This window comes from Bos grunniens, chromosome 3, assembly GCF_055505025.1.
Source record: "Bos grunniens cultivar Pamir isolate PY7600 chromosome 3, Bosgru_T2T1.0, whole genome shotgun sequence".
Taxonomy (NCBI): domain Eukaryota; kingdom Metazoa; phylum Chordata; class Mammalia; order Artiodactyla; family Bovidae; genus Bos; species Bos grunniens.
Window position 1 is genome coordinate 75,823,743 of NC_141167.1, and position 14,832 is coordinate 75,838,574.

General features: G+C 34.5%; 1 protein-coding gene across 1 annotated transcript in view; it reads right to left on the reverse strand.

The window, feature by feature from the left end:
• Positions 1-14,832, reverse strand: part of DPYD (dihydropyrimidine dehydrogenase) — a 927,694-nt gene that overhangs the window by 803,518 nt on the left and 109,344 nt on the right. The window contains exon 3 of the mRNA XM_086391370.1: positions 11,035-11,117. Within this exon, the coding sequence (XP_086247496.1) occupies positions 11,035-11,117 (83 nt within the window). The remainder of the gene's footprint in view (positions 1-11,034; positions 11,118-14,832) is intronic.

Here is a 14,832-nt window from a genome sequence, read left to right on the forward strand (position 1 = left end):
AACTTTGAAAACAAAAATACGTTACTGATACTAAATCATATGTAGTATGATATCACTGATATCATACTACATATGATAGCCACTGATATCACGATATAATGTACTCAGTATTTTAAACAATTTGTGTTTACTTTTCATGCCATTAAAAAATCTGCTGATTGCATGAGAAGTATTTTAATAATTATTTCTCATTTTATTTTATATTTTTCTTCAATGCCACTTCAAATTTTCTCATGCCTTATTTTTGTTTTCCAAACTGCTCATTCAATTCACTCTTCATAAGTGTTTAGGCTGCCTGCTCTTCCCCCGCTCCTCTTTTCTTTTTACCATCATAGAAGAATTTCATTGAAACTTGCTATGCATACAACTGTAACTCTAACAGATATATCTGAAAAGCAAAGGGATCTCCAAATTTCAAATGCAATCACACCACAAGGTTTTCTTGACTGAGACAGGAAGATTTGGAAAGAGAACAACTGAAATTAATGGAAATAAGAGTACATATACATGAACATATATATATACAAACAAACACACATTTACACATATACAATATATGTACACATACACCCATGCCAACTTATCTGCAAGTGTAAGGTTAAGTTATTGCTGTTATTCAGTCACTAAATCGTGTCCAACTTTTTGTGATCCCATGGACTGCAGCACTCCAGCCTTCCCTGTCCACTATCTCCCAGCGCGGCTTAGTCATTCAGTCCTGTCTGACTCTTTGTGACCCTATGGACTGTAACCCACCAGACTCCTCTTGTCCATGGGAATTCTCCAGGCAAAAATACTGGAGGGGGTTGCCATGCCCTCCTCCAGAGGATCTTCTCAACACAGGGATTGAACCCAGGTCTTCCACACTGCAGGCAGTCCTCACTGTACTATCTCCCAGAGTTTGCTCAAAATAATGTCCTTAGTCTGTGGTGCCATTCAATCATCTCATCCTCCACCGCTCCCCTTCTCCTCTTTCCCTCAATCTTCCCCAGCATCAGGGGCTTTTCCAATGAGTCAGCTCTTTGCATCAGGTAGCCAAAGTATTTCAGCTTCAACTTCAACATCAGTCCTTCCAATGAATATTCACAGTTGATTTCCTCTAGGATTGACTGGCTTGGTCTCCTTTTAATATTATCTTCAAATCTTATTCAGATGGACAAAATTACTCTAGTAACCAGATGGTCTTTTACTCCAATTCATTTAGAAATACCAGTTAAAGAAACAGTGTAGCTTGACCATTATGCTTAGCAAGGAGTGTAAAATTAATGTAAATAAAACAATAAGAAACTAAAACAATATCGAAGTACTAGGAGTAACACAACCCTTAGACCAGATGGCAAACAGCCTCAGTACCACTAAATATTAACCAGGAAATTAAATTAAAGTTGTTCTTTTAAACTAATACATCTAGAAGGGAAAAAGTGAAAAATACCTCTTTTTAATGTCTTTGAATCTCTCTTCAGACCTCACTCTTCAATGAAAAGTTTAGATTGCTATCTATATTCCTTCTACCTCTCAAAGTCTATGAGTCTAAAGTAAAGCAATAGCTTTAGAGGATTTTTACCTTTTGACTTAAATGATGTTTAGAATGTATCTCTTAAAATTATTCTCCTAATTTATACAGTTATACTTTCAGTTTTAACTCTGGATACATAAGTATACCTACAATTACTATTACAGACACCAGAAAAAAAGGCAAGAACATAAACTGTGCAACTCAACATCACCATCTAGTGACAGAATTCCTAACACGTGACAAAGCTAAGCAAAAAGGAATAGATTTCAGAGATATAATGCCCTGGTAGTTCATCTCTATAATAATGATCCAAACGTAATAGCTCTCACTGAATATGTTTGTCCAGCAAATAAAATACTAACCCCTAATTGGCAATGTCTGTACTCTAAAATGTAATGTATATTCTCACCATAGAGGTATAGCCATAGATCTCACCAATCTATATTTTTGTGCATTAAGTCATTGTCAGAAAGCTTCATACACTTTTTAACATTTTTTCTTAATGAGCTATATTCTATTTGTACCTTTTCTTTAAGATTTTGACACTCCATTTTCTCAAGTTATTCAACTTCAAATGCTTTCCAATTTCTTATTTCTACTATGCATGCCCACTACTGCCTCAGGAAGTAAAAAGAGGACAAAGAGATATTGTCTTTAAAAAATTCCCACTTTTCCCCTTCATATTTAGAATTTTTTACAGGAGCTAAGACAGGTGTAAAATATTATAGAAACCAAATCATTTTGGATGATAAGAGAGTTGATTGACCAAGATAAGGGAAAAAATGATGAAAAAATTGAGAATTTCACCTCTAAATCAACTATTATCATACTATAGAGATTTCACTTAGAGATGATACATTTTTTCTATCTTTAAAAAATTTTTATGTCATCATTTTTAAAAATCGTGCACAATATTTCCACACAGCCATGGAACTACAATGGACTCACTAAGTTAGGCAAAAAACATCCCTTCTGGTAGTGTTCTACACTCTACGGGCTTCCCAGGTGGACTGTCTCCTGCACTAACTCTCCCGTCAATGCAGGAGACAGAAGATATGAGGGTTCCATCCCTGGGTTGGGAAGATCCCCTGCAGGAGAGCATGGCAACTCGTCCAGTATTCTTTCTTGGAGAATCCCATGGACAGACGAGCCTGGCAGGCTATGGTTCATAGGGTCACAAAGAGTCGGACACAACTGAAGCAACTTACTTAGCACAGTATTCTACATTATAAAACCACACTGAAGTTTTCCAGTCAATTCCATTATGTACAACATGTACTTTCTTTGAAATAAGCACTATCCACCATTAAATGGAAATGATATATACAAACATTACAGTACTTTGTATCTTCATTTTCTAAATGTTTCATAAATGACAAAGCATTCTCTTCTACATTATTATTTTCTTCATATCACTTCTATTTTAATCCAACCTTACAAAAAAGTAAGATTTAATACATGCCTTTATCTAAAATCAAGTTTTGGAGTCTAAAATCTGATTTTGCCACTTATTGTAGTATTTTCATCTTACTTTATTCTTTTAATTTTTCATCTCTTAATTATTTTTCTAAATCATTCATAATATGCTCTGCTTATAGAAAACTCAGAACAGAAAGCTACACACCTGAAAAAAATGTAAGTCCACCACCCAGACACAGTAGCCATTTTACTACGTTTACTCCTATTTTTTCTCTTCATTTTTTTAATATTCAATAAAGATCATGTGCTACATCCAGTTTTGTTTCCTGGCATTTTTCACAAAACATTATAACATGAAGATTCTTCGGTCACTAAAAATCACTCTCCTAAAGATCATTTTAATATCTTTATATATTATATATATATAGATATAGATATAGATATAGATATAACTAAATATGCCACAATTTACCACTATGTATATAATTTATGATATATCATATATATGAATATATTCTAGAAACTTCATTTTCTGCATTTTCTTATTTATTTCCTTAATAGTAGACAATTAGGTTTAGCTAATTGTTTAAATTTGTTAGTTATAGTTTGAGGAATAGTTTCAGATTGCCCATAATTTCTTTTTTTTTTATTTTATTTTTTAACTTTACAATATTGTATTGGTTTTGCCATATATCAACATGAATCCGCCACAGGTATACACAGTTTCTATGTCTTGTGCATAGCATATTTCACAAAGTTAAATTTATGTGAAAGGGGGGATGCTTGTTTCAAGGTTCTTACTGCTTATTGGTATACTCCTTTCCTTCAGTGCACAAGTAATTTCAACTCTTTCTGAGCTCTGAGAATGGGACAATGACTCTTATCACTCCATCTCCAGCACTCAAAATCTCATCTGCACTGAACTGCAGTAATGTCAATAACCAAGAAATTAGTACTTTTAAATGTTAATTTATATTTTGCTTGCCATTACAGTTGATTATTTTAAGGGTTTCTTAATCATACTCTGCCAATTAAGCACTGATCTCCTAAATCTTTTTGAATCTCTTACACACTTGGCAATACAGAACACTGATGTCTTTAAATTTTTGTATTTTTCCATCTACAGAAGCTCTTTCAATGTAATCAAAGCTTGGTTATTTCCCAACTTTTTAGATTATTATTTCTTTTCCCATCCAAACCTCTGAGATAGTCTCTTATATAGTTCATTGGACTTTGGCTATCTCATTTATTTCCTTTAGCTCTTTAATATACATGAAACTTCCTTTAACAGCTAGCTGTGAGGTGAAAATATAAGGTGATTTGTTTTTCTAAACAGCCAAATAACTGGCTCTTGGACCATCTGCTGAGTGATTCCACATGTCCTGGATGATTGGGGTGGTCTAATATAACTACCTCATGCGTTCTTCAAAGAATAGGTAATACACAAAAAAACATCACAAATGTCCATCTTTATCTTAAAACTGACCACCTTACTAAATTCTTTTATGAATTTCTAGAGTGTTTTTGTTGTTAATTCTATAGAGATGTCTACATAACATATAAATCATGCCTTCAGAGAGTAATAGTCACCTTGTCTCCTCCTTATCTTATTTGTTAATTTGGGTTTTATATCCATTATTATGTTCTGGATCTACTTTTACTCTTCATTTTTTGAGAGAGAATGTGTGTGATGTGTAGGTGTGTTATGTGTGAACATGGTTTAGCCTTTCCCTAGACTTTCCTTTGTTGATAATTCCATCATTGAGAGAAAGATGAATGTCATGTTAGCAATACAAAAACATTCTTCCAGGACAATGCTGTCCAAACCAGAGCCGCTAACCACATGCAACAATTTGCATTTAAAATAATAAAAATTAAATTAAATTGAATTTTCAGTTACACTAGCCACAGTTCAAATGCTCAGTAACCACACAGGGCCAGTGGTGGTCATAATGAACAGTCGAGGGTATTTTTTAACTGAGGCAGTCTTTTACTCCAGTTAGCAGAAAGTTCTACTGAGTGGCACTGCTCTAGATGTATCCATGAGCCACAGAACATGGGGCAAGAATGCCACCATCCTTTGTGTCTCAGGCACATCACACTATAGGAGAAGGTTATTTAAAATTTTTAAATCTGAAAATACATTTCTCTCTGAAACATTTTCCTAAACCAAGTATTTCATTAGGCATCTGGTTAGACTTGCCTCCTTTCTGATTCAGTGCACTACTGTTGGAAATCAGATGCTTTCCTATGGCTACAAATATCAAAATATTTAACAAATCCCAGTCCTCAATCTCTAGTCTTTTTCCTGAGTGGCAGAGTTGTCTATTCTCTTGCCTACTGCACATGTGCACATGGGTTTGCCACAGCTATCTCAAATTCATCTGAAAAACAAAATCATCTTACTTTATCCTTCTTTTCTCTCTCCCTATCTCAATTAATGTATATCCAAATACTCAAACACATTTGAGTTTAAACATATACAGTTCTACATGTAAAGTATAACTCAATAAAACTGGAAGGGAAAAGAAAACAGGTGAATACAAAATCAAAAAACTTTTTTCGACTTGCCCTTGATAAATGTCCTTATTCTTACTTTTAATCTTTATAAAAAATTCAACAAACAATTTTTAAGTACCTACTATATGCTAATACTATGGTAAGGCTAAGAATAAAAAGGAGGGCAAAATAGCAATTCTCCTACCCTCATGGGCTCTACTATCTAGTAGGATACTCAAGTAAATTAGACTTTATTCTGCAAGCATAGGAAAACTTTAAAAGGCTGTAAACAGAGCAACACTGATTAAACCAAGTTTATGGTTTTTGTGGCTATTAAATCACAAAGTTTCATCAGATCTACCTTCTAAATATTTCTAATTTTCTCAAAGACACTCCCCCTCTGTGAACTGCTGCCCCCTTCTAACCTTTATATTAGTGGTGTCACTGATTGCTCTCTCTCCCCCTCTTCACTGTACCCTCTATTTTGCTGCCAAAACAAGCTTTTAAATTATTTTTTTCCATTCTGAGTATGAGTTAAAACCTAATCTAAAACCTAGACTGTAGCCTCTTATGCTTTTTAAATAGTCGGCGATAGGTCCTTGCGCCCAGGATTCGATCCTCACATCTGGAACCAGGAAGAAGTCTAGGAGAGGTCCTCAAAAATTGCTCAGCTGTGACACTGATGAAAGAACAGGTCCAAGACCGCATGGCAAAGACTGGCCACAGAGAGAATTGGATGAGGTGACAGAGTATTGACTGAGGGCAGAGACCTCACTTGTTTGTTCTGAGCTTATAAGCAGCAGAACCTTAAACAAGGGGCTATTCAATAATACCCGAACACAGCATCTACAAGATGTCAAATGTCACATACAGTCCAGTTTTGCTCCAACATCTCCAGGCTAGACACACTCAGAAGGAGGGTACCATTGTAGGTGCTCAAAGCCCACCAAGGGCTGCTGCAGAAGTAAAGTTAGTGAGAAAAAAAGAATGCTCCACAGCCAAGCTATGCCATACCAATGGGCCACGAGGGAAACTGCCATGGAATTTTGGCTACAGGAAAACAACTCAAGTACTGGGGCTCTGAGTCTTCACATCATTTGATTTTTGTATCTGTCTCCCCAACTAGGCCATTAGTTGCTTGGGGCAGAGACTCTCTAATTTACATCTGTAACCCCATTATCTGGTATATTACTAAAACCCAATAAATGTTAATTAAATAATGAATGATTGACTCTATCCTCACATTGTATTTTCTCATCCTATTCAAATTCTGAAAAGCTGTAAAATGATCTTCATACTTTTTAATCTTGTCACCACCTTTGTTAAAAACCCCAATCTGCTGCTGCTGTGTCTGTGCTGTCGTATCTGACTCTTTGCGACCACATGAACTGTAGTGCACCAGGCTCCTCTGTCCATATGATTTCCCAGGCAAGAACACTGGAGTGGGTTACCATTTCCTCCTCTAAGGGATATTCCCAACCCAGGGATCAGACCCATGTCTCCTGAGTCTCCTGCACTGGCAGGCAGATACTTTACCACTGAGCTACCTGCTGCTGCTGCTGCTGCTGCTAAGCTGCTTCAGTCATGTCCGACTCTATGGGACCCCATAGACGGCAGCCCACCAGGCTCCCCCGTCCCTGGGATTCTCCAGGCAAGAACACTGGAGTGGGTTGCCATTTCCTTCTCCAATGCATGAAAGTGAAAAGTGAAAGGGAAGTCGCTCAGTCGTGTCCGACTCTTCATGACCCTATGGACTGCAGCCTACCAGGCTCCTTCATCCATGGGATTTTCCAGGCAAGAGTACAGGAGTGGGTTGCCATTGCCTCCTCCTCAGTTCAGTTCAGTTCAGTCACTCAGTTGTGTCCAACTCTTTGCAAACCCATGAATCTCAGCACACCAGGCCTCCCTGTCCCTCACCAACTCCCAGAGTTTACCCAAACTCATGTCCATCGAGTCGGTGATACCATCCAGCCATCTCATCTTCTGTCATCCCCTTGTCCTCCTGCCCCCTATCCCTCCCAACATCAGGGTCTTTTCCAATGAGTCAACTCTTCACATCAGGTGGCCAAAGTACTGGAGTTTCAGCTTCAGCATCAGTCCTTCCAATGAACACCCAGGACTGATCTCTTTTAGGATGGACTGGTTGGATCTAAGAAGCCCCCAAACCACAATTTTGCCCTTAAGTAATTTAAACCATCTATCCTGGCAAGCTGCGGTCTTGGAGAAGACTCTTGACAGTCCCTTGGACTGCAAAGAGATCCAACCAGTCCATTCTAAAGGATATCAGTCCTGAGTGTTCTTTGGAAGGAATGATGCTAAAGCTGAAGCTCTAGTACTTTGGCCACCTCATGCAAAGAGTTGACTCATTGGAAAAGACTCTGATGCTGGGAGGGATTGTGGGCAGAAGGGGACAACAGAGGATGGCATCACCGACTCGATGGACATGAGTTTGAGTAAACTCTGGGAGTTGGTGATGGACAGGGAGGCCTGGTGTGCTGCTCTTCATGGGGTCGCGGAGAGTCAGACACGACTGAACGACTGAACTGAACTGAACTGATCCTGGAAAGCTAGACTCTATGTTACTGACTGCTAAAGTGAAAGTGAAGTCACTCAGCCCTGTCTGACTCTTTGGGGCCCCATGGACTGTAGCCTACCAGGCTCTTCTGTCCATGGGATTTTCCAGCCAAGAGTACTGGAGTGGGCTGCCATTTCCTTCTCCAGGGGATCTTCCCAACCCAGGTATAGAACCCTGGTCTCCTGCATTGCAGACAGATGCTTTACCGTCTGAGCCACCAGGGAAGCCTGACTTCCAGGATATGGTAACAAACACATTTTCAACCAGAGTCCTGAGGCCAACCCCTGAGGTAACTGAAATTTTTGCCAAATTATTCATACTTGTTTCCCAGAGCCCCCTGCCCCCGACTCATACTCTGAGATTCTAAATCGTTCCCATCAATCCTGCCAAACTTGTAAATGCTTTATTTATATCCAAGGATTCTTGGCATATAAGGAGAGACATTACAGACCAAATACTGCTGCCTATATGAGTTTTGCAGGAAAACATATTCAAAAAAGCTCAAAAAAAATTTGCTTTACATCAGACCACTTTACCGTTCTTGAAATACATCTTGCACCTGCAGCTCAGTGCCTCTGCTCAATACTTTTCCCTCTAGCTACAAACTTGGCCATCTTCAAGGCCTAGATCAAGTTTCTTACATTTTCCATGGTTTTGTTTGATTTGACACCCTTCATGTAAGACAAAAAGTGATCACAGATGAGAGAACAATTAATTTTTTGCCCCTGGATGCATTCTCCTCATATTCTATTTGTCATATAACATTATAACTTTTTGTTTAGAGGATTCCAGAATCCTCCCATATAAAGAATAAGCTCCTGCTGGATTTTCTAAAGGCAAAACCCAAAAATTTTTTGAAAAGTGCTAGCTCCACAGTATGCTATATTATTGAATGTTTTTGGTAACTAGATTATTTAATTTTGCTTAGCAAATCTAAACATTATGAGTGTGAGTGTATGTGTGTGTAAAATATGCTGCCTGTGTAAATAAAGTACATTACACAGCCATATATTAAATACTGATTCACCCAGACTATTGCTTTATCTCATAGCATGGGTGGTTGAGAGGTTACTCCAATCAGGTAATACTTGTTTTTCTCATTAGTTCATCTCTACTTTTTAAAAAGCAGAATATCCTGGTATTTCCTAAAATGACAAGTATTACAAAATTTGGCAGAATTTAATCATCTCTTCAAATGCAGTTCTCCCATACTTCATTCTGGTTTTTTTTTCCTTGATGACAAATTTTCTGTACTAATTACATGTCCTTTCCTTGTTCTTCGTATTTCCCTCACTCACATCCATTTTTCATTCACAATGCCCATTTGCAATTTTTTCTATGTTTTTGGCCTTTTATTCAAAGCTTCAGAATTGGCATTCTCTTTGTCTTCCAGTGGGTCTGTGTGCTTACTTCAAACCGAACAGAAATAAAAACACATAGAGTAACTGTAATGTTCTAAATAAATACTGATGTTATGCTTATTATATTCAAAGTTATTATAATAAATATTTATAAAAATGATGCTTTCAATGTATACCTGAGGTAGTTTTATATAGAGGATAAAGAATATATTGAAAAACAGCAGTTCAGTCACAACTCCTGCCTTGGCCTTTTCCACATGTATTTTACTCTTTATTTTTAAATTACTATTTTCAATAACTTTAACTTTCTTAGAATGTCCAACTACATTCTATATACATACAAATTCTCTATTGTGAACTCAGTTTTATTTTTCCCCCTTTTTTATTAGTAAAGACATTAACAATAAACTAGGCTCACTTGCTCCAGCTGGTAATTTCTCAGTACTAGTAATATATTATTCCTCTTTTTGTGACATCATAATCATCTATATAGAAGTACCATGTATCTTTGTGTAGAAGCTACTGTTTCCATTAAATTTAATTACCTCCCCCTGTGGTTTTAAATAGAAGTGGCTTCAAAATGAGGGCAGCTTCTATTAAATTTAATTACTTTCCCCTGCTGCTTGCGTGGTAAAAGAGAGGTCACTAAATGAGAGCAGCTTCTAGACTAAAGTATATGGTAACTGTGTGCCAGCAATAACAAAATTGTACCCAAACTACCATTCTAGGGAGTTTCATAGGTTTTATCCTTTCTGCTATTTAAAATACTTTCTTTTGCCTTGAGTTAAGCCCCTAATATAATGAGCAATGATAGGAGGAGATATATTTTAAAAACCAATTTTAGTTTCACAGGCTAATTCAAGGTAAATATACTATTTCTATACAAATATATAGAAATCTTTCAGTGGAAATTATTCCACTCCAAGATTCAAGCTCAGAACTTTTAAGATTAACATCATTTGCTATCGTTTCTCCAGCTGTAAGGATGCTAAGTTTTATTCTTCACACATTTTCAATGTCTAGTAAAAGCCTTCATTGATTCTGATCAGATGGATTTGAAGACTGCTTCCTAAAAGTTATTAAAAAGGTATTAAGTTTGGGGAGATTTCAGAAAAACATTCAGAAATAGGAATGTTAAAAAGAAAAAAAAATCAGGTTCATTACAGACTGTTGTATTTGAAAAAAGTTAATCTGTATGCTTTATAACAGTATAAAATTGTACATTGGTTTAAAAATACTATGGTATAATCCTATAAAATCTAATAGAATATGAAATTTTAAATATCTCTTTTTTAATTAAATATTAATTAGGAGAAAATTCTACTCAGTTAAAACACCATTGTACTATTTATTTTTTATACAAGCAGAATGCAGATGAACAATATTCCAATTCAATCACACAGTTTAGTATAAATATAAAACAAGACACCCCTTAAGCATTTTAAGTAACAAATTAAACATTTACATTTTTTACTGTGCACTGAGGCTTAACATTTATGCTGCTTCAAAACCAAAGTAGAGCCTCAAGGGAAGTCTCTCCACTGACAAATTAATACCTTAGAGAACAGAGCTGAATGGTGGCAATGAACTCATTTGTTCCCCCAATAATGAAGAATGACTTTTTCTTTACCACATCTGTGACTGTTGCTATGGTGACTCAGACTTACCTCATTGCTTCTCGGAGAGCTCCTCGCTCACCAAGAGTCGTGTGCTTGATGTCATCAAAATTATTCTCCAGCTTCTCGCAATTCTGTAACATATTAGAAAAATGCATTAGTCCTCTAACATCCAGAGATAAAATTATATCTATGCAATTATGTAAACATATAATTGATTATATTGATTATGGACTCAAAAAATATGTACACCACTTTAATTGGGTAGGATTCATTAAAATTGACAGTGTGAATTCAACAGTAACAAAATAAAAACATATGATACAGCTGTCACAGAATTCATCTTATCAATTTTTGAGAACTGGCTAAATAGGAGAAATGAATATTACATAAAAGTAGTACAACTTCTAGAGTTTTGAAGTTAAAAAATTAGTTCTCTAAAATAATCTAAGTATATCAAAACCAACTGTAATTTAAAAGAAAGCCAATAAAGTTTGAAATCATATTAAACTGGATATGATAAATACTCAGTTCTAAAAATATTAGTATTTACTGAAAACAGAAAGATAAAGCCCAAGCATAATATAATAATAAAGTTCAAACATTTTGAAATCAAAAAATTTTAAATTGATCTTTAAATAACACAAATACAAACTATTCACAAATATACATATGTACATATATTTGAAAATAAGTCCAATCATTAAAATCAAGTGACACAGTATCAAGCTCTTAGCAATACTGACTGAATTTTTTAACAGATTTTTAAAAATTTTAATAATATTTTTATATGTAAAAGTAACTTAATCTCACATGATCCTAATAAGCTATGAGAACATAACGTACAAGATTAAATTTTAGCCTAAAAAGTGCATCCATATGAATCTTTGGCACATTATATTTCATATATAATTTAGTAGTACTTAGGTAATAAAATAATTGGACTTAATTAACATTTTAGTTAATTTAAGAAAGAAAAACTAATATAGTTTTAAACATTAGTGTGTTCTATTTAAATTGTAAATAAATATGCTGGATTTTACAAGAACACAGAATTTAGATTAACAATATTCAGTGTGTAAGTATTCATTGATTTAAAACCCATTTATATATATATATATATCAATATGATCGTGCTTTGATTTTTTTAGATTGGCCAAATTAAGGAAAACATTCATTTTAACACAGAGGCATGTTTTATAATGAAAATCTTGAAAAATCACAAAATTGTACCTAAAATAACTTGAACTGTGAATAAAAGTCCTTTTATGGATATGTAAGTTGCAAATATCTCCTGCTCTGTGCCTTCTCTTTTCACTTTTTAATAGTATCTTTTCCTAAAGAGAATTTCTTATTTTTAAAGCGGCCCAATTTCTTCTTAGATACATATGCCATTTAAAAGTAGACATTTAATTTTCAAATACATGGGTTTTTAAAATATCTTTGATATTAATTTCTCATTTAAATGCTTTCTTTTCTGCAATCATGCTCTGTGTTTTTTCAGTCTTCACACTTTATTGAGGCTTTCAATGGCTAAGCCAAAGATCTCTCTTGGTAAATGTCACACTGTACTTGAAAGTATGTGGGTTATTTCCAAATATCTTTTGTATTGATTTCTAACATAATTCCCTGGTGATAAGGGAACAGACTATGTGTGATTTCAATACCTTCATACTATGAAATTTTTGCACCTTGTCCTTCTTTTATGTCCCTGAATATGTTCCAGCATCTATATTTAATCTATGGGAACTTTAATAGAATTTGTATCCTACTGTTGTGTTAAAATTATATAAATCTTAATGATCTCGAATTGGTTCATGGTGCTTTTTAAGTCTACTATATCCTTTGATGGAGAAGGAAATGGCAACCCACTCCAGTATTCTTGCCTGGAAAATCCCATGGACAGAGAAGCCTGGCAGGCTATAGGCCATGGGGTCGCAAGAGTCGGACACAACTGAGCAACTAAACCACCACATATCCTTTTACTTTTCTGTATATTGATTCTATTAATTTTTGAGAGTTTTATATTGAAACTCCAATTAAAAATCTTAATTTATCTACTTTAAAAATTAGTTGTCATATATAGTTGAACTATATGTAATTTTGTTCTGTATTTTCCAAACCTCCTGTAAATGTGTTATCATACATTCATAATTTTAAAAAGGCCCAATTTATTATCACTTAGGTTTATGATTAGTGCTATTTTTGTCCTATTTAAGAAATCTTTGATTTTCCTCAAGGTTATAAATATGTTTTCTTATATTTTTTCCACAGAGCTCTATTATTTTCATTTTACATTTAGATGAATAGTTCATCTGGAATTGATACTTATATACAGTACATAACAAAATCACACCATATAGGTCAGTGATTAGATCAGTGCTATTGATTGAAAAGACCATCATTTCCCCCACTTTAATTCATCTTTCCCATGAAGTAAGATACAGTATACATGGGATCTGTTTCTGGAGTCCATAATGGTCAACTGTTTAATTTGCTATTCTTGTGCCAGTATCACACTGCTTTAATTACTTATATCTATAATAAATAAAGAATGCCTTCATGTACGTATGAAAAAAACAGATAATTCAATGTAAAATGGGCAAAAGATTTACATAGACTCTATATACCAGAGACCCTATATATATAGACACTATATCACAAATAACTAATCTTTTTTAAAAATCCTCAACAGTATTAGTTATGAGAAAGATGAAATTTTAAAAATGAGATATCACACACATTTTAGAAGTGTCTAAAATGAAAAAGATAGATGATACAAAAGTGCTTTTGTAGTTTCAAAACTAAACTGCAAATTGTTACAACCACTTTATAAAGCTTTTTGGTTGCATTTTCAAAAGCTGAACATTCATGTCTGGGAATACACCCAGAACAAATATATATTATAATATGTTCACCTAAAGTCATATATGAGAATGTTAATTGTAGCACTACCAAATTTCCCAAAACTGTAAAAAAAAAAAGTCAAACGTACATAAATATGGGACATACAAATCAAATGTGCTATATTAACACAATGGAAAATACACAGCAATGAGAATGAACAAGCTATGACTATGTGGAGTAACATGGATGTATTTCACAAGCATTAAATTAAATGATATACAAAAGAGCATACAGGAAAATTATTCCACTTACATGAAGTTCAAAAATAAACAAAGCTATAGTGAATATTCCAAAAATAAGAAAATAATTCCATTTATAAGAACATAAAAAGAATAAAATATTTCTGAATGTTTAACAACAACAACAAAAAAGCCTAAGACTTGGGTACTGAGTACAAACATCATGAAAAAATTAAAGGCCAAAATCAATGGAAAGACATCCTATGTTCATGGAGTAGAAGACTTACTATTGTTAAGGTGTACTACCCCCTAAATCACTCCTATCAAATCCTAGCAATTCCTATCAAAATCCCTGCTGACTTTTTTTTTGCAGACTTTAATAAGCTGATCCTAAAATTCCTATCAGAATATTAAGAACATAGAATAGATAAAATCTTCCTAAAAACAGAAGAGCAAAGTTGAAGGACTAATACTTTCTAATTTCAAAAATCACTATAAATCTACAATAATCAAGACATATATCCATACACACACACACACACACACACATACACACAAATGTTCATGCTAGCATTACTCACAACAGAAGACAAAAAGTAAAAAACTGCAAGTCAATAGAATGATAAATGGATAAAAAATATGGTATGCCAATATAATGATATTTCTATTCAGATGTAAAGTTCTGGTACATGATGACCTTTAATAACATTATGCTAAGTGAAAAGGCCAGACATAAAAGGCCACATTGCATCAATTCATTTAT